General features: G+C 48.8%; 1 protein-coding gene across 2 annotated transcripts in view; it reads right to left on the bottom strand.

Moving 5' to 3' along the window:
- The window catches only part of VAC14 (VAC14 component of PIKFYVE complex), a 192,849-nt gene that overhangs the window by 69,099 nt on the left and 99,347 nt on the right, over nucleotides 1–24,403 (bottom strand). For both annotated transcript variants that reach the window (XM_065567507.1, XM_065567508.1), the window contains exon 14: nucleotides 15,672–15,804. In XM_065567507.1, coding sequence (XP_065423579.1) covers nucleotides 15,672–15,804 — 133 coding nt within the window. The remainder of the gene's footprint in view (nucleotides 1–15,671; nucleotides 15,805–24,403) is intronic.

The raw sequence follows: 24,403 nt of genomic DNA, 5'->3' as shown, positions 1-24,403 counted from the left end.
AAGAGGCACAGAGTGAAAAAACAGATGATACACTGACGCCTTGGGGGCACATGGTCAACGAGATTCCAGAGGTACCAGGCCGCACAGCCTCGCCCTAGGGGCCTGGAACAAAGCGTGGTCAGTGAGTCAGGAGCCCCATGCAAGAGCAAGGCAAGACAAACTTGTTCCCAGACTGATTTCCCCTCCCCTCCTCAGTACACTCTGCTGCCCAGTAACCAAGGTCGGTGCTTCCACGAGGCGACCCTAGGCGGTTGCCTAGGGCGGCAGGATTTTGGGGGGTGGCATTTCGCCGCCCTCGGTGGAAATTCGGCAGCAGGGGGGGGTCCTTCCGCTCCAGGTCTTCGGCGGAAATTCAGCAGCGGGTCCTTCACTCGCTCCGGGACCCGCCGCCAAAGTGCCCTGAAGATGCGGAGCAGAAGGACTCCCGCCGCCGAATGCTCAGAGGAGGAGCGCTGCCACCTAGGGCAGCAAAACCCTGGCACCGCTCCTGCCGGTAGCTAGATATTCCACTGGTGGGAATACAAAGCCAGGAAGTGCCTGAGATTTGCAGCAGCTCAGAGGAGGACACATGACTGGCTCAGGTTAGACTAGTCTCTGGTACTTTAATAGTTAATGCTTCACTTCTTCGGCCCCACCTATCCTGACCTTTCAGCACTGCTGCAACCCCCACCCCCATGCACATTTTCCAAGCTAAGCAGAGCCAACTGGGTCCCCCACACTTAACACAAGGGAGGATCAAAGAAGCCTTAAATGATTGAACAAGGAAACTTGCCCTGGGTGAGCAGAATTTTGCAAGGTAGCTTTAAATCACATTTGGGAGCTATGAGTAGACACTGCGGCCAGTAATCCTACTGTTTTACAATAGGCCCAATTCTCTCCCTGCACTGGTATAAACCGCAGTGACGCCACTGAACTCAATGGAGTGACACTGGTGTGAATGAGAGGTGAATCAAACACAGTTTATCCAGACAGGATCCATGGGGCCAAAGAACCATGTCAGAACAGTTGTTCAGAAACTGTGTTCTAGCCACAGTCCCTCGGGACAAGTCCAATTCTTTCTATCTTCCCTCTCAATTCTCCAGGCGAAGAATCCCAATTCCCCAACTCACTCCTGCAGTCCACGCAGCGTGCGCTGGGGGCTAGGAAAACTACTGGGAAGAACTGCCCCCCCCTTCCCCTCACCAAGAACACGCAAATAGGAACACTGTCCTTTACAGAGCTTCTTGCATATTTCGCAAGGTTTCTTTTTTCTAGCCAGCACTTCCTCTTCCTCTCCTCCACACACTCACCGAATTTAATTAATCCCAGCCCATTCCAGTGATGTTGATCACATGTGTTTTCCATTTTTCTCAAGAAAAAGACATCCAGTTCTTACAGGCAGCTTGGAGTAATCTGGGTCACAGAGCAACTTGAGCATGTAGGACAGTTAGCTAATTTCAACAGCACCCTGGAGGTATTTTTAAACAGACCCAGTCACAATTCCCTGGGCATTAATGAGAGAGGGGGCGCTGGAGGGTCCGCATTCGTTCCTCTACTTACACTCCTCTCGGAGTCTGCCAGTGGTGGCAGCTGTGCCAAAGCCCCAGAGGTTGGGCATGGAGGTCTCCAAGTTTCATTCATTGCTATGGGCCGGGGGAGCCCTACAATGAAAGGTCTGCTATGCAGTGATGCTGGGCTCCTTGGGCAGGAAGGTTACAGAGTCACTGCTTGAATCCAGCTTCCTAAATACAGGCCCCTGGTGCAAGCTCTAACCCCTGTAGAAATCTCTCTCCGCACCCTCGGCTTGCAGGGCTGGTTGGCTTCATTTACACAGTAAATTTCTTATGCTACGGTCAAACCCTACTGAGCTGCCCCCCATGCTCATGAAACTTTTGCTGTGTGTAAGCAACCATACTCAGCTGCAGTCCGGTCGTGCGTAACAGCTTCCGACTCTACAATGCACTCGTGGCCACGGAGGATACTGCAGAGACGAGAACACAATGGCACTTTGGGGTTCCGAGTGACCCTGCATGAGGAAAGACGCCAAACTGACCTCATGGCCAACAGAAGCCAAAGCCTTCTCGCGGTTCTCCAGAAATAATCTGGCAGCATCCATGCCATATATTAAGCCCCCAATAGGAAGCACTGCTGCCCCTACACGCAAAGGATTTGATACATAAAACTGCCGAGACACCAGATCACCTGTGCCTTCAGCTGCCGAGCCCATTGCATGATGGGAACTGGGATCATTCTGATCATAAAAATTAATTCCCATCACAAATTAACCTAGTCCATCAAACTCTGAGAGGCTCCATCAAAGACACCTCCTTGCAGACTCAGAACAGCACGTGCACTGGCAGCTAGGGGCCAGTCCTGACAGTGCCACTTACTAAATACTGCTTTTCGTCTTCGGATACCAGGGCTAGAATTCAATGGATGCAAAGGGAAGAGCTACAGCTGGGGAGCCGGGATGGGGGCTGCTGGAGGAGAGAAGTCTGGCAGGATAATTTGCGGGGGGAGAGGGGGATGGAACGATATCAGCCAACTGACTCCTGACCAGCTACCATAATAAATTGGACATGATGATTAACAGGAACATCCATTCATCGCCAAAACTGACCAGTTTAGCAAAGCTGTAGTCCCCCAATTACTGCATGAAAGGCAGGGTTTTTTCACGTCATCTTGGAGAGCAATTAAAAATGAATCCAACTTTCAACTGCATCAGTGCAACGCACGGATTACCACCAATGCCCCCGCCAAGTCAACGGAAACCGAGCAGGCCACCGAGTGCACTAATGACTCTTACATAAAGTGCACTTATGAAAATTAGTGTCATGCTGACCATCAAAGGGGGCGAAGTATGCGGAGGAAAGAAGACTGACTTGGCAACTGAATTGACCACCATGCAGGTCTAAACTAGCGGTGGGCCTGGACCAAGACTCTGCATCCAAACATCCCAGGACTGTGGGAACATGTGTGTCTGAACTTGGTGGCGTGGCCCTTTAAGCTGACTCCCTGCCTCTGCCCCAATGCACTCAGTTTTCAACTGCCCTGAATTCAGACCGCACATTCCTAACTCAGACTTTGTCCATCCTGCCGCCCCCTGTCCTGTCCTGCAGGGAAGTCAGAGCTCAAAGTACATTTCTGGCTGCACATTGCGCCATTCGGAGCCCCACAGTTCACTGAACTAAATTACACTGGGGTTGGAGATTTTTTTTAAAGGAAAACAGATAAAAATAAAACTCTCCGGTTACTCCTCTCTGCAAGGCAATGGGGCGGTGGGGGAGAATGCACAGTTCATTAAAGCAAAAAGGGCAGTCGGCCAGAGAGCATCTTGGCAGGCAGCGCAGAGCATTTTCACAGACTTTCCTGCTTCCCAGCACAGAAGCATCCCTTGTAAAGATCACAGCTGTTTGGATTATGCCTGAGTTCATATCACAGTTTATCAAAGAGGCTAGGTTTTTTTTTTTTTTCCCCGCGTTGCCCAGTACAAGTGGAACAGTTCACATGAAAACAAACCAGGGTTTTGTTCTGCATGCATTATCATGGAGGGTGGGAAAGAGGAGGAAGGAACACACACCAGCCTCATTGGAGGGGATTTTCAGTGAAAGGGTTCCTGGGGTCTCTGGAAAATGAGTTGCTGTGCACAGGGCTGGAAGGGTTGACATAGCCTAACTCAGAAGACTAGGTTACAGCAGGTCAAATCTCTGGAAATCTAGCGCATGTCATGAGTTTGATGTTCTCAACCTAAAATCCCAGTGGGATTTGGAGTGCATCCCCAAATGGCCAAACAAATCAACAAGTGGCAGAGCATTCTGAAGGGGCCCTGAGTTGCAACGACAGGCAGCAGTAGTAGGACAGAACAGATGTGCCCGGGGAGAGCTATGCACGTCCATTGCTGCTGCTGACTTGGGAGAGTTGCATGAGGGAGAGAGGACTGGAACAGCAGGTGGGGCTGCAGGACTCAAGGGCATTGGCAGACTGGGGGGGGGGGGGGGGGGGGGGGGGGGGGGAGGAAGGAGACACGGACCTAGGACTGGAACAGCAGGTGGGGATGCAGGACTCAAGGGCATTGGCAGACTCGCGGGGGGGGGGGGGGCGGGGAGGAAGGAGACACGGACCTAGGACTGGAACAGCAGGTGGGGATGCAGGACTCAAGGGCATTGGCAGACTGGGGGGGGTGGGGGGAGCAGAAGGGGGAGGAAGGAGACACGGACCTAGGACTGGAACAGCAGGTGGGGATGCAGGACTGAAGGGCAGTGGCAGAGCTTCCCACAAGGAAGCAATGGCGGTAATATTCATCCCTAGACCCCAATTCATTCCAATGCACGAGGATTCTGCATTCTTTTCAGTATCATAGAAGGGCCCACGCCACAGGGGTCCAATGCAGATGTGTTTCCCCAGAATGCTGAGGGGTTTCGATCTGGGCGCCCTCTCTAAGCATGGGGCATACTAAGATTCTAAGCTTGCTACATACCGAGTTACTGTGTGTGACCACTGCCTACCCTTTTGGGGTAATGACAAAAACGAAGGGCTGCAGTCTGTTATAATCCCGGGGGAATTCTCCCTTGATCCAGCCTGAAGAGTCAGCGAAAGCCTCTAACTCGAACAAAAACTCCTCCCTTTGCCCCCTTTGCCAGCTGGTTTCCAGAGGCCTCTGTCCGCGTTGCAGTGCCATGGCTCTTCCTGGCCATGCTCACCAGAGCAGAGAGAGCATGGCCATGGGAAAGCTCTGCAGACAGAACGAAAAACAATTTAACATGCGGCTTAGAGGGAAGAGCTCCTCTGCTCCATCCTGCCTCTGCCTAGCAAGCATCAGATGTTTTTCTACCATAGAAGCCAGTTGCTTTTGAACACCTCTGCCCCACCCGGCCCCATTTTCTAAACACAACATCTTGGTTAACAGGTTTGGTCAACTTGTCAATTTAAGGCCTGATCTACATGGAAGCTGGGCGTCCCACACCACAGGCAAGTGCCCACCACGCCTCTTCCTCTGGCGTGGGTGGGGCTCAACAAGGGACAGCTTCTGAGCACACCTATTGGCTCATGCCCTGGGTGAGCCAGGTAGGGCAACACCTAGTTTGAGGATCCTGCTGGTGTTCAGGTGTGAGCTAAGGGCCCAGGTGTCCATGCCCAGCATCACATTTTGGTGCTAAGGGGGAAACCAGCAGAAACTTAAGGACTTTAGGTATCTACAGCCAAAATTTTGATCCCCAAAACCTAGCACAGCTGTGGCTTAACCCCCTTTGTGCATCTAGCCCTAAGTGACTTGCCCAAAGTTACACAGCAAGTGTGGCAGAGCAAGAAACACACACCCCCGCCCCACCAGTTATGCAAGAACTCAGTCTTCTGACACTTCGCCCTGAGGAGGGGACCTTTGTCTGCTGATTATGTGTTCCCAGAGGCCCAAACTGGAAAAAAGAGTGACTTACAGCTGTTAAGAACAAACTTCTGGCCACAGAAAAAACCTCAGTGAGGTTTGAAAGACTGATCACCTGCTAGAGCCCTTGCAGGCTTGGGGTGATCTCTGGTAAACTTATTAGCATGCGTGTAGGTCAGGGGTCAGCAACCTTTGAGAAGTGGTGTGCCAAGTCTTCATTAATTTAAGGTTTCGTGTGCCAGTAATACATTTTACATTTACAGGGGCCGGCGGACGGAACCCCAGGCTGGCAGCTCGGGAGGCAGGCGGAACCCCAGGCTGGCAGCGGGATGAGTCTCTCAGCCCACTGCCAGTCTGGGGTTCCATCCACTGGCCCCTGCCAGGCGGGGTCCTGGCTGTCGGCCTCGCTCATCCCGCTGCCGGCCTGGGGTTCTGTTCACGAACAAGGTCAGCTCCCAGACTGCTGCACTGGGCAGCACAGCATGGGGAGGAGGTGACCAGCCCTCTGTGGAGAAAGAAGTGGTTCAGGACTATTTAGAAAAGCTGGACGAGCACAAGTCCATGGGGCAGGATGCGCTGCATCCGAGGGTGCTAAAGGAGTTGGCGGATGTGATTGCAGAGCCATTGGCCATTATCTTTGAAAACTCATGGCGATCGGGGGAGGTCCCAGATGACTGGAAAAAGGCTAATGTAGTGCCCATCTTTAAAAAAGGGAAGGAGGAGGATCTGGGGAACTACAGGCCAGTCAGCCTCACCTCAGTCCCTGGAAAAATCATGGAGCAGGTCCTTAAGGAATCAATTCTGAAGCACTTGGAGGAGAGGAAAGTGATCAGGAACGGTCAGCATGGATTCACCAAGGGCAAGTCATGCTTGACTAACCTAATTGCCTTCTATGAGGAGATAACTGGCTCTGTGGATGAGGGGAAAGCAGTGGACGTGTTTTTCCTTGACTTTAGCAAAGCTTTTGATACAGTCTCCAACAGTATTCTTGCCAGCAAGTTAAAGTAGTATGGGCTGGATGAATGGATTATAAGGTGGATAGAAAGCTGGCTAGATCGTCGGGCTCAACGGGTAGTGATCAATGGCTCCATGTCTAGTTGGCAGCCAGTATCAAGTGGAGTGTCCCAAGGGTCGGTCCTGGGGCTGGTTTTGTTCAATATCTTCATTAATGATCTAGAGCAAGGGTCGGCAACCTTTCAGAAGTGGTGTGCCGAGTCTTCATTTATTCACTCTAATTTAAGGTTTTGCATGCCAGTAATACATTTTAACCTTTTTAGAAGGTTTCTTTCTACAAGTCTATAATATATAACTTAAACTATTGTTGTATGTAAAGTAAATAAGGTTTCAAAAATGTTTAAGAAGCTTCATTTAAAATTAAATTAAAATGCAGAGCCCCCTGGACCAGTGACCAGGACCCAGGCAGTGTGAGTGCCACTAAAAATCAGCTCGCGTGCCGCCTTCAGCACGCATGCCATAGGTTGCCTGCCCCTGATCTAGAGGATGGTGTGGACTGTACCCTCAGCAAGTTTGCAGATGACACTAAACTGGAAGGAATGGTAGATATGCTGGAGGGTAGGGATCAGATACAGAGGGACCTAGACAAATTAGAGGATTGGTCCAAAAGAAATTGGATGAGGTTCAACAAGGACAAGTGCAGAGTCCTGCACTTAGGATGGAAGAATCCCATGCACTGCTACAGAATGGCTAGGCAGCAGTTCTGCAGAAAAGGACCTAGGGGTTACAGTGGACGAGAAGCTGGATACGAGTCAACAGCGTGCCCTTGTTGCCAAAAAGGCTAACGGCATGTTGGGCTGTATAAGTAGGGGCATTGCCAGCAGATCGAGGGACATGATCATTCCTCTCTATTCAGCACTGGTGAGGCCTCATCTGGAGTACTGTGTCCAGTTTTGGGCCCCACACTACAAGGAGCATGTGGAAAAATTGGAAAGAGTCCAGCGGAGAGGAACAAAAATGATTAGGGGGCTGGAGCACATGACTTATGAAGAGAAGCTGAGGGAACTGGGATTGTTTAGTCTGCAGAAGAGAAGAATGAGAGGGGATTTGATAGCTGCTTTCAACTACCTGAAAGGGGGTTCCAAAGAGGATGGATCTAGACTGTTCTCAGTGGTACCAGATGACAGAACGAGGAGTAATGGTCTGAAGTTGCAGTGGGGGAGGTCTAGGTTGGATATTAGGAAAAAGTTTTTCACTAGGAGGGTGGTGAAGCACTGGAATGGGTTCCCTAGGGAGGTGGTGGAATCTCCTTTCTTAGAGGTTTTTAAGGCCTGGCTTGACAAAGCCCTGGCTGGGATGATTTAGTTGGTGTTGGTCCTGCTTTGAGCAGGGGGTTGGACTAGATGATCTCTATTCTATGATATTCCTGATATCTATGATTCCATGACCCTGACTGGCAGCAGAGTGCCACTAAAAATCAGCTCGTGTGTGACCTTTGGCACATGTGCCGCAGGTTGCCAACCCCTGGTGTAGGTTATTTTATTGTTGTAATTTGTTTTCTCTGTACTGCTTTCACCTTCAGAACCAGTGTGCTTGCTTAGGAAAAGCTGTGTGCTACCGTATACCTATAGGTTGTCTGACTTGCTGGGGAACTTGCAGTATGAGTAGGGAGCTTTGCAGCCTAGAAAAACCTCCGTCAGGAGGGAGAGAGATGTAGGTCTCCACCCAAGAGGTGATGGCTGGGATCTGAATTACTATTGGTATCTTCACTTCCTGTCCTCAGCTGCTGCCTGGCACAGCTGTCAGAGCTTCTGCAGCACATGGTGGAGGAAGGCCGTCATCCCCGGGGAGAGTATCGAGCTGAAGCTTGGAAAGTGCTTTGGGCTCCTTTGGGAGCAGATGCGCTTTGCAGAGGGGAATTTTACTGAACCTGCAAAACTGGCATCTGTGAAGAGCTCCAACAATGAGGGTAAATGGGCCCTTTCCCTCAGGCAGGCAAACTGCTGAATCAGGAGCCATCTCTTGGCCTAGTGGGTCACTGCTGATAAAGTACATAGGGCCCACTAGAGAGTGTCTAGATTTAACACACTAACAAACCTGGTTAACATCAAGTATGCCAAACAGAACAGGGCAAGCACATGGATTCTTACACTCACTCCAAAACCCACTGAACTGTAGAGAAAGGTTCACTTCTCCACACAGCAACACCCCCAGATGGGCTCTCAGCAAGAGAACCGCTGTGTACGTGGGGTAAGACACGCCCCTGAGGTTTTTACTGGAGCAGATGACTGCACTGCAGCCCTGAGAACATGGTGCCCATTAGAGCAACGTCCTACCTAGGATGCTTTAGTGAAAGCATGGATGAACTGGTATTTCTCAGGGCCACTTTGACACAGTGGATGGCAATGAGAAGCAGTGAGCAAAAGGCTACCGTGACTCCTACCCCTCTGTCTGGGCCAACAAAAGCAGCCCCTTTAAATGCAAGAACGTCTAGGAGCAGAGTGTCTGTGGGTTCAAAGGGAGAGAGGCAGTGTCTTGAGCACTGGACTGAGTTTCTGGGGTGCAGTAATCTCACAGGGTTTGGGCTTAGGGTGCTCAAATGCCAGCAGAAAACATCTGGATGAGGGACGAGATCCCACAGGGAAGCCATCCACCTGCGGAGACAGACGCTTGTCCAGGTGAAAAGGTGACCCACCAAGGACTCTGTGAAGCTTGGTGTGTGCCCCTTTTGCTTCTTTAGGGTTATAAAGGCTGCCTGAAAGGACTCGTCTTCCCCAAAGATGGGGCTGTATAAAGAAATCAGGAATTTCAGGTCAGGTGTTCCCTGGAGCAAGAGGAGTGCTTACGGGGAGCAGCCAGTCCTTCAGGGAAGCAGTGGGGGTGCTGAGTAGATGGCCTCTCTCCTAAGTGTTCTTTAGACCTTGGAGACAAGTATGTGCTAACGCTGATTACAGCTCCCTTGCCCCTCCCAAATGCTCGGCTTTCATTCCCTTCTCTGCTGGAGTCAAATTCACTAGCTCTACAGTCAGTGCAGGCTGGGCCTACACCCGACTTCTTCCCACTGAAGAGTTCTCTCCTCCGCTGTCACTGGTCCAGCTCCAGCACTGGCAAGAACAGGTATTGCTAGTGTAGACGGGGCACCGCGTAACAACCTACATTTTAATCACACATCTACTACGGCGACCGTGCTTGGGATTCCTCCCTGGTGGAGCCAGCCCTCAGTTCTCATTCACCAACATTTGGATGAAAACTGGCCCTCCCCCTGCTGCTTTCCCCTTTGGTCACTGGAGGGAGGGAGAGGCAAGGGGGAAATGTTTGGGTGTTAGTTTAAAAATAAATAAAAGAGTGCAGACAATTTCAGAACAAACTGTTCCGACGTGTCCTGTGAGCCAGTTCTCATTTTCAGCCAGCTCCGCCCCCAGGTCGTCTCTGGCCCCTCAGGCCAGGCACATCTGTCATGCTGGCTAGCACAAGCCTGGGCAAGGCCCACCTCGCTCTAGCGGTGTTTAATTGGGGGGGGATTGGCCTCTGGGGTCGGGCTGAACAACAGTGGAAGGCTCGGGCTTCCTTGAAAGCCTTGTGGCAGCCAGCCAGCCTTGGACTTGAGGTGGCACAGAGCAAAGCAGGACATGCTCAGGTGGCAGCAGAGGGGATGTCTGAGCCCACCAGCACTCGGTGTAGTGGGAAGTGGCCAACATGGAGGTTATTTCTGTGGCTCCTGCTAGAAGTTAGCCGAGAGCCTCCTGGTTGTAAGGCAAGAGGCTTTACTAAACTGCGGCCTGCTGATCTGACCTCACGCCTTTCAGACACACCGGGGCCCCGGGGCAGATGAAGAAGCTCCTCTTACTGCACTTTCTTTTCCCACGCACCTTCTGAAGAAAGCAGGCCCCTAAGGAGAGCTGCACGGAGGGGGAGTGGAGACTGGTTCTGTGTATTCCCGTAGCAATGCCCCCTTCTGTCATTAGCAGAAGGACGGGGGAGTGGAGCCACACACTGCAGAAATGGAAAGGTCAGCAATGTTACTATTCTGTGTCCGTGGTGACTGCTCAGTTCTCCGGGGCTGATTTCCTCAGTCTCCCAAGGTCACGGGAAGCCAGGGCATAATGTGACTGAGCAGTACCCACCCTGGTTTGCTGCTAGGACCAGGACCCAGGCACGATACCCATCCTCTAGCCAGAAAAAAGGAAAGACCCTCTGCCAGAAGTGGATGCCAACATCACTCCAGAGATTGTCCTGCAGAAGATGCTTTGCACTTGTGACTTGCCAGAAATTCATTTGCCTCTAGGATCACTGAAGAACTACCCATCCGAGTCACGTTCCCTGAACTTCATACACACAACATATCTTCGGCCTCCGAGGGCAAATGAAGACTTAGCAGAAAAGAGGTGAAAGTCTTCTATAATCATCAACTACAAGGGGCAATTGCTGAGCCCCAGAGAGGGGTTAGGAAATAAACCATGATCATTTCAGACGTTGCCTGGCAGCCTCCATCTGACCCTTTGGACCTCCCTCTTTGCCAAGCACTGGCAACACTAGAGGGAGAGTCACTGCTTTGTTTTCTGAAGCTTTCGATCCCACAATTCCTTTTCATCTCATGTTATTCCTTCAGCCGGAAATATTCTTCGAAGTTTAACCATTTCGTTCTCATTCTCTGCTCCCAAGCCAGGTTCCAAGAGTGTACAGCAAGTTACTGAAATGCACCTTGAGCAACGCTTTGTTTTGCCTGGGGCTGCAGGCAATCAAAACAGACAGAATCTGTGCCCCAGGTAGGGAACAAGGAATAAAAAGAAAGGAAAAAGGCTGGAGCCTTATGATTAATTTGGGGTGCAACACGCACTTGTCACTAATAATGGGGTTTGTTCTTTGGTGGCTACTTGGAGATTAATTAAGAAGATGATGTTGAGACACACAAAGTTTTATTAATATCACGATCAATATAAACAAAATCTTAGAACTAGAAAAACCAGATAAGAACAGCAGCAGAATCTGCATGTGTAGTCACCAATCCATGGGCTCAGGGTTACCCTTAAGGCAGGGCTGGGCAAACTACGGCCTGCGGGCCAGATTTGGCCCGCCAGATGTTTTAATTTGGCCCTCGAGTTCCCGTTGGGGAGCAGGGTCTGGGGCCTGTTTTGCTCTGGCACTCCAGCTGGGGAGCAAGATCGGGGGCTGCTCCACACGGCTCCTGGAAGCAGTGGCATGGCCCCCCTCCAGCTCCTACACGTAGGGGCACCCAGGGGGCTCTGCTCTGCACGCTGCCCCCGCACCAAGCGCTACCCTGAAAGCTCCCATTGGCCGGGAACCGCAGCCAATGAGAGTTGCAGGGGTGGTGCCTGCGGACAGGGCAACGTGCAGAGCCACCTGGCCGCACCTCTGCATAGGAGGTAGAGAAGGGACATGCCGCTGCTTCTGGGAGCCACTTGAGGTATGCGCCACCCAAAATCTGCATCCCTGAGCCTCCCCCTGCGCCCCAACCCCCTGACCCAGCCCCAATCCCCCTCCTGCCCTCCAAACCCCTCGATCCTAGCCCAGAGCTGCCCCCGCACCCTGGACTCCTCATTTCTGGCCCCACCCCAGAGCCCTCACCCCAACCCCAATTTTGCGAGCATTCATGGCCCACCATACAATTTCTATTCACAGATGTGGCCCTTGGGCCAAAAAGTTTGCCCAGCCCTGCCTTAAGGTGAGATTAAGCATTACGGTTGCCACCATCCTGCTATCCCGAGATCCCGCCACGGGTTGGGATTGATTCCCCATTTATGCACCTATTCCCTTACAGCGACCTATTTCCGAGATCATATGGCCCCTTGTTGCCATTTCTGCTCCCCGGTTGAGGTTCTGACAATTGCCATAAGCATTGGTGCAGACAGAAGGTTCTCTATACGATGCTGTTAGGGAACTCAGGCTAAATAAAGGCTTTACAGTCTTACAGTTGATCACAAAACAGATATTGTTAAATCTTCTGACCCAGGGTTACTTGCTAATGCTAACTTTCATTAAGCCTAATATGGCCTTCTGCTAACCATTGCTACCACTGGGCCTCAAGCTCAACACTAGGCTTCAGGCTCACTGCCAAGCCCACTTTAAAATAATCTTTACGTTTCTTTGCTTATTCCTACTTGCATCAGAGCGTCCGTTTCATTCACACTGGGTTAGAAAGCACCTGAACTCTTCCTAAGATATGATTATTCCGCTGATCACCTGAGTTCAGGCCATGGGTTAGAGGTCAACAGGATATTAATGGGGAAACCATTCTGTGCTCTTCTATTAAAGATTCACTTGTGGGAACTACTTTGTTTATCCTTATAACCCAGTGCCCACTAGCAAGAAAGAGAAACTGTTAGGACGTCGGTGATTGTCCAACACCTGCACATCACCTGCTCCGGTACCAACTTACCACCCTGCCTTCACCCCAGAATCAGCCTGGCATCAGCCTGCACGTTATGCCGTAGCAGGCAGACTTGCTCAGGGAGAGTGCAGAACTGGACGGCGGTGTTAGCCAACACATATGTATTGCACAGCACATTAATATGTATGACACACACCAGCTTAGCATGCATTGTGCATCCAATATTAATCTCGGTATGTATAGGGTTGGGACGTTATGCTAACGGAGTTGTATTATGCTCTTCCCACAATTCTGTTCACCCATGCCAAGTATCCCACAACACTTTGCAAAAAACTGAAGTCAGCTTTAGCACTAGCCAATATAAAACCTGTCAAGACAAGATCCATTCATTCTATGTCCCAGTACAGGTTGGGATGTGCCTCCACAGCACAACTAGTACTTGGAACGTGAAACCCAAAACAAAAAAGATAAGGAAAGAATAGGTGGATAAAGGAAAACAAGATAAAGAGCTGATTGGCGGATTTCAGTCTTAGGAGACAAATTAGAGAGCTCTCCACTACAAATATTGCTAGTTTGAATGCTTACTTTGGAGCACACCTTCTGTGCAGGATGAACTGAAACTGCAAGGGAACAGCTTCCCACAAGGATTGGAAAAGTATTAACTTGCTGCTTTCTGTATTGTAAAGATTTGTCGTTAGACAATCACATTGGCTAAGGCAGAGATTTTCTACCTGTGGTCCACGGACCCCTGCGGGTCCGCAGACTACATCGAAGATTTCCAAAGGGTCCTCACCTCCATTTGAAATTTTGTAGGCGTCTGCAAATGAAAAAAGATTGAAAACCACTGGGCTAAGGCTTGGTTATTTGGTTTCTTGAACATTTTTAATATCAAACCACAATTATAGTCAAGCAACTGGCTCTACTTAAGAAAATAGTTGGAACAAATACACTGAAGACAATCTGAAAAGATTGCACTGAAGATAGCACCAGTGGCTCCCATGATCGTGCTCTTGGTGACAACAGATCAAGTACTGACAGTCCAGCAAACTCTCCTGTGACGGGTTAGATCACCGAACCTCCCTTGGGAGCTGCCACCTGATGTGCCAAGACTACTTCTGCCCCTGCTTTCCCTGCCAGCTCGGGACCCCAGCACCCTGAATTGCTGAGCCAGACACTCCTGTCTGCTCCAACAAAGACCTAGGGTCTGAATTACTTGCCCCAAAGCTGCAGATTTAACTGAAGCAGCTAACAGAAGTGTTCTTGTCTTTAACACTCAGATGCCCAACTCCCAATGGGGTCTAAACCCAAATAAATCCGTTTTACCCTGTATAAAGCTTATACAAGGTAAACTCAAATTGTTCTCCCTCTATAACACTGATAGAGAGATATGCACAGCTGTTTGCCCCCTCCAAGTATGAATACATATTCTGAGTTAATTAATAAGTAAAAAGTGATTTTATTAAATACAGGAAGTAGGATTTAAGTGGTTCCAGGTAGTAACAGACAGAACAAAGTGAATTACCAAGTAAAATAAAATAAAACCCTAATACGGTAATACAACTGAATACAGGTAAAATCTCACCCTTAGAGATGTTTCAATAAGTTTCTTTTCTCAGACCGGACACCTTCCTAGTTTGAGCACAGTCCTTTCCCCTGGTCCAGCCCTTGTTCCAGCTCAGGTGGTAGCTAGGGGATTTCTCATGATGGCTGCCCCTTTGTTCTGTTCCACCCATTTATATATCTTTTGCATAAGGCGGGAATCCTTTGTCCCTCTGGGTTCACCCCCCCCGCCCCCCGGAAAAGCACCTTACAGACCTTCCCCCTGCTGGGGAAAGAGTGGTGGCTCTCATGCCCCACCCACAATCTCGGTGTACATGGATGTTTCACTGCTAATTGTTTTAGCAGGAATATTTAACACTGAGATCTAATGGCAACTTCAAAACCTAACTCTCCCTTGAAATGAATGGGGCAACTCTCTCCTCTCCTCTGTTGTTTCAGGCTGTCTGCAGACTCAGGCAGACATCGCTGCCGTTAGACACACCTTGAAGGTTTTCTTTGCAAACATAAGGATTAGGCGTGCATGTGCACCATGCTAACTAGTACTGCTGCCTCTGATCACTACACTCCTTGTAAGCGATACAGTTAATACTTAACCCTGGACCTTTCGCAATTATTCCATCCATCCAGTCTGCCTCTGACCTCCTCTTCCCCTGGAAGAGGGAGTTCCATGGAATTCAATATCATCCATGCTCATTCGGTGCCCAGCTCGAGCATACCTCAATGATGCTACACAACTGGGCTCTGCCCCCTCTGAATTTCCCCTTTGCCTCCCCTGTGACCTTCACGTTGATTATTTCTGAGCAAGCATAGCAGAATTCGCTGCCCCCGCCCCAGATCCATTGTGTTAAGGATTACATACTGCCAGCCGTCTGTCACAAAGCATGTTTTTCCAGTATCCACCACCTAATCACAGCTCCTTGGAAACAGAAATCAAACCACACAGGAGACCAAGACTCTGATTCCACAGTTCCATTCGCCTTCCCAGTTAAAAGCTCTCTCAAAGTGACCAGTTTTACCAGGCGGTGCCAACTGTTGAGTATATACATCTCAACGACAATGCTCTGAACGGATTATCAACTCACACAAATACTACACCACACTGTACCCTGCACCAGCTGAAGAAAGAGGGTCCACACACCCACAGAATAGCCTGTTTCACACTCCCACTGTTTTGTTAGTTTCTCAGCAAGATAGGATCTGAAAACAGAGCTTAATTAGGAAATATTTAACCTCAGGGGATAGGAGTGAAAAATATGGTGTCTCAACATGTGAAAATTTAATTCATTTGCTTTAAAAATATAAACCGCAACAACTGGCAAACAAAGATGGCTTGCAGAGGTGTCTTTGACCACAAAGAACCAGGCAAGTGTTAGGCTAAAATGCCACATACCACCTAGAAGGAAGATGTTCTTAGGATAAGCTGTGGTCGGAGAAAGATGGTGTTCTGACCTGATGATGAATGCTCCTCTGGTCTCCAGCAGCTTCCGCTCACTGCTGAATCTCTTGAGGAGGTTGATCATGAATTTGTAGAAGTAGGAGTTCATGGTGGGGGTGGAGGGGGAGCACTCCATGCCTTTCGTACCTGGAGGGGGAAGGAGAGCAAGTTACAGAGCACAGTCACAAGTGCAGCTGTCTTTGAATTGGAATTCTGTCCATGTGACATGCATTTACTCTTCTGGCATGAACCTGTCAGGGTGGGGGAAGGAGAGTGGCAGTGAGAGTCAGGTAGAGGATTTAAGGCATGATCCAAAGGTCTTTCCTTGAGGTACTTATATCTATATAGCTTATTTCCATAAATGTCTGACACCTTTATTCCAAGATAACCGCATCCACACAGGAGGTTACACAGATGTGTGTCAGTTTCTAAACAGATATAAGAAGAACAGGAGTACTTGTGGCACCTTAGAGACTAACAGATTTATTAGAGCATAAGCTTTCGTGGACTACAGCCCACTTCTTCGGATGCATAGTTAAATCAATGCAAAAACTATGCACAGACCAGCTCTCCATGTAGTCTAAGATTTATTTTTACTGTGATTCTACACATCAATACACATACCCCTCCGCCACATATACACACACCCACACACACACCCACACACAGCCACTTTGAATGGCTAGTTCATTCAAGCAGCCGAGCCAGGACTTAGCGCAGGAACTGAATGAATGAAGAGATTCCTTGTGCTGCTGGTTTCATTTCTTTACGTTCTCCTTCGGGAGGTTTCACGCCGCTACTGAACAGCTCGGGGTCTGGCACTAGTGAACACAGCTCAAGTTGCAGCATTTGGTGATCACAAAGTATAATCTGAAGAACTACTAACTGGAGAGCCCGAATTGAACACCGACTTACAAGTGCCTTTATTAAGGACTTTTCCTCTTTACAGGGAATTTGTTGGGAGACAAGGTAGGTGTGTGGGGAAATGTGCACCGGAAAGATACTTTCAATTTGGTGATCAAAAGCAAAGAGGTTAGTAGTGAGCATAGAGGCAGTGCGGCCTAGTGGATAGTGCACCTCACGTCGGGCTCTGCCCTTAACCTGCTGAGACAGGCTCTCCGGGGCAAGTACTGTCTTTTACGGAGTGTTTGTACAGCTCTTAACACATTGGGCCCTGATCTCGATTTGGGGCTTTAGGTGTTACTATTATAATTTATCAGCATTATAAAGTTATTACCATGGGCACCATTACTTTACAACCCTATGGATCTGAGAGTTCTTTTACACACTTGTAAGAGAATTAGAAACCTCAATTCACACAGCCTAATCTCACTGAGAGACAAGTGATAACTTGATAAGATACTATTTGCATGTTAATTGAACTGTGTAAGGGTGTCTGCATGCCAGTTAGCTGGAGAGGCGTGAAAAATGCACTTCCTAGTTCAGGATACCCAGACAGACCGTGTTTAAGACAATTTCACCCCAGAAACAGACACTTCAACCTCAGAGAAGTTGTCCAATAATGACTGCTTTCAAGTGATGGAACTAAGGCATCTACTTAATTTATTTAATTACTAGAACACTAATAAGAATTGCTGTGTGAGAGAGACAGCCATAATGATACAGCTAGGGCACTACCAAAGAACCCATCCAGAGAGGAGCAAAGTCTTCGGTACTTCTCAACAGATCGAATGATAACTTAGAGTTTGATTCTTTTAATCCATTTGTACTGAGCTGGGAGTTGGTCATCAGGTCATGGTGTACCCAATTAAAAGCATAGTGAAAAGTCAGACTGAAAATTTACTGAATGGTTTCTTGTTGGGCCAGCATGGTCTCCATGTCAGTGATCCAGATTTTGGCACAAGTGGGTAATGCTCAGCCTCCCAGCTGGCAAGAACTGAACACATACAAATCCCAGGGGGAAATGAAATGAGACACCAACATGGCTGGGATGTGCAGAGGAAACTAGGGGAATCAGGCATCTATTCCCATTGAATTTCACCCATTCCCTTAGGGGCCTTTGAAATCCCAGCCCATGCTCTTAAATAACTTTTAATGGCCACCTCCCAGAAAGCAAGAGCTAACCACAGCAGCGTATTCCCTCAGCTGCAGGTAAGATGATCCAGATTAAAAAAAATACTATATTGCCAAGACAAAATATTCCAATACAAAGGTGCATGTGTTCAAGTGAATACATTAACCAGAGCTGAAATATATCCATACCCTCCGTATAGCCCTACAGCTGTTCCTCATTGTTCACAGGAGATCCAAAATAGAAACACTTCAGATGATACCATATGCAGCAGCCCATCTTTAAACACAGCATGTCAGCCCAGTGCTCTGCAGACCGCACTGAGTAGCTGTTCATTACCGGATCCAAATTAGAGTCCTAGCAGCACTCGCCAAAGCTTTAAATGGATAGAGCTCCCGGTGACAGGCGTGGCTAGTCCCTGCAATATCCTGGACAAGCCTCATTGAATGATGTTTGCATATCACTGTGGGCCAGGGATTGTATGCGATTCCATGGGGCAGGGGGACTGCAATCTTCCAGGAGCTAAGGACAGTGGGGTTGAGGTGATTGGACAAATTCACTCAGGGTGTAACGCCTCTGGAGAGGCTACATATATTGGTTCAGAGTGGATTCTCAGAGACCAACAAAGAAAGGACTTTTGGATAAATAGCTTGAGTTTTAACAGACTCAGGGCCTGCTTTCAGATCCAGCAAACGGACTGGACCGTCTGTCTAAAGGAGGCCCCAATCTTTCCTGGGAGGGTTTGGAAGGACTTGACCTATTCATCGGGGTGCTCGTTCTGAATTAAGAGCTGTCATGAACTTGTGGCCACAGAAAATGCCTTGGTGGGGTTTGAAGGACTGATCACCTGCCAGAGTTGGGGTGATCTCTGGTAAGCTAATTAACATGTATGTAAATTCTTTTATTGTTGTAATATCTTTTGTCTAACGCTTTCACCTTAAGAATAAATGTGCTTGCTTAGAAAATCTGTGTGGTACCTTATACCTATGGGAAATTATGCTGTTTATAGCCTCCGAAGAGGCGGCCAAGCAGGCCTGCTGAGACAGTCTCACTTGCTGGAGAACCAGAGAGGAGGCAGGGAGCTGTGCAGCCTGGAAAAACCCCAGTCAGGATGGAGACAGACACGTGTTTCAGCACCAGAGAGGTGACAGTTGGGGATCTGGAAGCTTGAAAGCGGATGCCCTTGGGCAACGCCAGCTCCACCCACTGAGGCAGGATTTTCCCCAACCATACTCCATCAGGCCCTCATCTCTTCACCCGCTCAGGCAGAAATTTGGACCTAAAGGTCAGACCCTTCTTAGAGGAGGCCTCTCTCTCCTCATGACCATGTCTGCTGAGTTCCTCCAGTGCTCCGGAACAGAGTGTCAAGGACACAGTGAGCCTGTGCTGGGAAGTGGTCGCTCTCAGCAGCAGGCCCCCAGCTACAGGGCTCCCTTCCACAAGAAAGGAACAAACTATGATCTGATTTTTGACTCTCAATGCAAGGCCCACCTACGTCTTAGTGTTGTGTGTCGCTAGGCTGATCTATTTAATGCAGCCTTCTCGAGATTATCCCGGTTTTATTGCACCAATGTGTGTGCTGTTCTTCATGCTGTCCTTGTAGTGCTTTCTGGGGCAGCCTTGATACCGGTGTCCTTGTGCCAATTCTCCACAGAACATTTTTCTGGGGAGTCGATGTTCAGGCATCCGAATGACGTGTCCAACCCAGCGTAGCTGGGCTTTTATCAGCATAGTCTCGATGCTTGTGGCATTTGACTTTTGGAGAACCTCCAGGTTGGTAATTTTGTCTTGCCAGCGGCTCCCCATAATGGCACAGAGACCGCATATGCAAGGCCTCTAGCTGTTTGATATGCCATTTGTATGGTGTCCAGGTCACACAGGTGTAGAGGAGAGGTGAGCACAGAAGCATTGTAATGTTTTATTTTGTTGAGAGGGTTCTGTTGTGGGATTTCAGGACTTGGTTGCTAGTGACTGAGAAACTCCCTCCCCATGTCTCAGCAAAATTTGAGATCAAGAAGGAATGGTTCTCCCATGGCACATCGACAGTCAGCTCAGCTTTATGCATGCAAGCATCACCATCAAGCATTTGCCCTTTATCGGTGTTCTGCAGAGCCACTGAGATCCAAATACTGGTCCAGGTTTTCCCCTTGGAATCCAAGTAAGGTGGGGTATATCAGTGCCTCCAGGGGAAGAGCATCCGGAGAAGGAGGGAGAAGGGAAGGGAAGCACCTATCACTTTCAAGAGCAATCTGTTGCTGTAGGAAGTCCATGACAACATGGAGAAAAAGGGGAAGTCATCTCCCATTTTGGGGATGGGGAAGCAGAGGTACCTTGGTACCTTGCCAGCTACCAAGGTCTTTTAGTGCTTAATTACGTGTTTATCCAAAACTGCACTGGATTTTTCTCAGCAACATAAACCTATGCAAAAAAAAAAAAGTCACTAGCTATAGAATATATCAACCAAAATTTTGGACAAAAGAGCTATCCCAGCTTCACCTTCTTTCTTGCAGAGGGAGAAATATGAAGATGCCAGGTTGGGAACAAAGGCAAACTTTGAAAAATGTAGTATTACAGCTGTACATGGCCAAAGAGCTGAAAAGACCTTGCATTCTTCTCTTGGAACTTTTCAATGAAAAAGGTCCATTTGTCAATAAATAGCAAGAGACCCCTTGTGTCTAGGAGTACTGTGACTGGACCAGAAAGGGAAGAGCACCCTCACTTTACACACGGGTGGAACAGATGGGTACTGGACAACAGCACATTCCCATTAGAGAATATCCTGAGCTTAAACACTGTTGGATCAATACCTTTCTCCCATGCTCCCTTTAATTCTTGGTAGCCCTCTCTGGGGGGCTTCATTTGGAAAGTTGTAGGGTTTTCTGACAGGCATTGTATAAGCTCTGTACATGAAGGTCATTTTCACAATGAGGTTTCAGAGACTGACAGGTTCAGTTGGCTCTTCCATCTCCTTTGCGGTGGAGCGTCATTGCATCCTAAGCATTCCCAGCCAGCAATCAGCCACGTGCTTCTCTGGGGAGTCTTTAAATACTGCCATCAAGTTAACCACTGGAGTTCTTCTTGCCAGCTACTTATTTCATTAGCTGCCCTAGTCATGGATCAGGACTCACTGTGCAAAGCGCTGCACAAACAAACAAGAGGACAGTCCCTGCCCCAAGGGTCTTACAATCTAAGTAGACTACAAGAGATGGCCATTGCTCCACAGCCAGAGAAGACATCCCATAGAGCTGAAAACAACCTACCTGCCATGAGATTTAATTTACTTTCAGGTACGTTCCTTCATCCTGCAAACCAAAGATCAAACACTTTCCAGCCTGGAATTACATATCAGTTTAGAAGCACTGCAATTGAAGCAGATTGGATAGTGTTTTCACAGAGGTATGTTTGGAGAAAGGTGACACTTCTCCTGAATGGTTCCCATACCCTCTGAACATCTCTTTTGCATGAAGGTGTGTCCCCACCATGACAGAGTTCACAAGCTTTTTATATGGAGAGCTTCATGGACCTATAAGATTGCTACATGGAAACAAGATGTGAGACAACAAGGTTAGAGAATGCAAAGCCATATCCTCACTCAGAACTACCCACCTACCGCCCAAGATCTCATTCATATTATGGTTTCAATGCTATTCTAACTCCATGGCCTTCCCACTCACCTTCTGTCACCGCAAGGTACTTGCACATTCTAGAGCAATAAAATCCTAGGATCAGCTCTCCAGTATTTATATGAAGATGCGTGAGACACAGGCGGGAAGAGGTGTTAAGAAAACTGTGGATTAATTAATTGAAGTTTACACTTTTTTTAAGGCTAGACTTTGCAGATTTGTAACCTGCCAGATCGGCTGCGAACTTACTGATCGTAATGCTGACAACAAAGAACACAAGCGCTTTGCTGCTCTTTGGTTGGAGTGTGGGTAGCTGTGTGAAGAACCGTCTCTGCTCATACGCGCTGCAAACACCAACTCTAGAGCTTGGCTTCAGTGACGTTAATTAGAGCAAACAGGAACATCCAATGTTCTTGTGGACCAAAATGAAGAGTGTAGGCATTTAACATGGGTGCAGACCCTGTACTCTTCACCTCCTCTCTCCCAAAGCTTGGCTGAGAAGTCTCCCTGGAACACAGTAAAATCCTAAATCTTCTCTCGACATAGTTCCTGAATGGGATCCAAGAAGAATGCCAGACCTTTCACCAGAGAGCTGAAGCATCTGCACACTCAACACAGGATGAGTAGCGTAGGTTGGAAAAGGAAGTTGCAGCTCTGAAGAGTTCATGACCAGACGTGATCCTTATAACCACAGTTCGGATAAGTGCTGATGGTTGGAAGGAAAGTAGGAGTGATGGGACATACAGCTCCTTCATTGTATAAGCAACAGAACGAAGAGGTGTGGGAAGCACATCTTCCCCTTGAAAGGAGTGACCCTGCAAGAACACAGAATTAGAACTGCAGGCAGAGTGCACATTCTCAGCTCGTCAGAAAGTATCTGGAGAAACCCAGCCCAGATGAGGCTCCGAGCTCACTTTCCAGATTCTCGGTACATAACTTCAAAGAGCTCATTTGAATTGTAAAGCTGCAAAACCCACTGCAACAACGGCCACACCAGCTTTAAAGCACTTCACCTCCTGATTTGCGCATGCAAATCAAAGAAAAGGCACTTAGAAAAGACACATGGTATTTGCAATGGTCAGCTGTTTGGAAGAAAAAATGGTTACCTACCTTTCGTAACTGTTGTTCGAGACGTGTTGCTTATGTTCATTCCACTCTAGGGGCGTGCACGCCCACAGGCACCGCTGTCCAAATTTTTTGCCTTAGCGGTATCCGTAGGGCTGGCTCTGGCACCCTCTTGAGCCCCACGCTCATGTGCCGCCGGGCCTGCACCCTCTCAGTTCCTTCTTGCCGGCAACTTGTCAGCGGGAAAGGAGGGTGGGTCGTGGAATGGACATGAGCAACACACCTCGAAGAACAACAGTTACAAAAGGTAGGCAACCGTTTTTCTTCAAGTGTTTTTCATGTCGATTCCATTCTAGGCGACTCACAACCAGTATCCCTGGAGGTGGGCTCAGAGTTCAGTTGTGAAGCTTGCATTGCTGCTCCACCGAAGCCAGCATCGTCCCAGGCCTGCTGGGTGATCGTGTAATGGGACATGAACGTACGGATGGATGACCAGGTAGCGGGCCTGCAGATAGCTTGAATCGCCACCGGGGACAAAGGCTGCCGACAAGGCTTGTGCTCTGGTTGAAGGATCAGTTACGATCACCGGCAGTGGCACGTTTGCCTGTTCACAGCAAAGCCTGATGCAGGCGGTTATCCACGCTGAAATTCTCTGAGCAGAACAGAAAGGCTCTTCATTCTGTCTGCCACCGCCACAAAGAGGTGCATCCACTTACGAAACAGCTTAGTCCTTTCAATATAAAAGGCTAGTGATCTCCTGATGTCGAGAGAGTGCAGTCTCTGCTCCTCGTCTGACTTATGAGGTTTTGGAAAGAAGACCGGTAAATACATGTCCTGGTTAGTATGAAGCTGCAAAACTACCTTGGACAGAAAGGCTGGGTGCGGCCGCCGTTGAACTTTGTCCTTATAGAACGCTGTATACAGTAGTTCCTAGAGGAGTGCTCTAATTTCAGAGACCCTATGGGCTGATATCGCCACCAGAAAGGAGACCTTCGATGAGAGCAGCAGAAGGGAACAGAAGCCAGTCGCTCAAAGGGAAGACTCGGGAGCCTTGACAGCACAAGGTTCAGGTCCCAAGGTGGGACAGGGTCATGGACTTGAAGGCAGAGCCACTCCAGACCTTTTAGAAACTGGACCATCATGTCATGAGCAAAGACTGACCTGCCCTGTACCAGAGGGTGGAAGGTTGAAATAGCAGCCAAGTGGACCTTAACCAACGAAAGAGACAGGCCCCGGAGCTTGAGATGCAAAAGATAGTCCAGGATTGACTGGAGTGAGGCCTGTTCGGGACGAAGATTTTGGTCCGAAGTCCAACGTGTGAACAGTTTCCACTTGGTGACTATAGTCAGCAAACGGGATTCCGGAAGGAATGCTTTGATCCAAGTCTAGGAGAGCTCCGATGAACTCTATCCTCTGGGTGAGGGTTACAGTTAATTTTGGCATATTCAGTATTAGTCTAAGCTCTTCGAAAGTCAATCTTTACACGTGATGGTTCCATCTGGGCTTTGGTACGGCCCCTGATAAGCCAGTCGTCTAGGTACGGGAATACTTGTACCTATTGCCTCCTCAGAAAGGCGACTACAACCAACATGCACTTGGTGAACACCCGAGTGTTCACGATAGCCCGAAGAGGAGAACCATGAACTGATAAAGGGCGTTGTTGACCACCAAATGGAGGAACTGCCCATGAGACAGTATTATTGACACGTGGAAATATGCATCTTTCAAGTTGAGAGCAGCAAACCAATCCCCCGGATCCAGGGAAGAAATAATGAAAGCCAGGGAGACTATGCAGAACTTCAGCTTTTTCATTACTCTGTTCAGGTTCCACAGGTCCAAAATTGGCCTTAGCCCACCTTTGGCTTTCGAGATTAGGAAATATCGGGAATAAAACCCCTTGCCCCAGAACTCCTACGGGACCTCTTCTCCGGCTCCAGCTTCCAGGAGCACTTGCACAGCCTGTATGAGAAGTTGCTCGTGAAAAGGGTCCCTGAAGAGGGACCGGAAGGGGGATGAGAGGGAGGAA

This window comes from Chrysemys picta, chromosome 14 (assembly GCF_011386835.1).
Source record: "Chrysemys picta bellii isolate R12L10 chromosome 14, ASM1138683v2, whole genome shotgun sequence".
Lineage (NCBI taxonomy): Eukaryota > Metazoa > Chordata > Testudines > Emydidae > Chrysemys > Chrysemys picta.
This window is presented reverse-complemented; position numbering and strand designations above follow the sequence as displayed.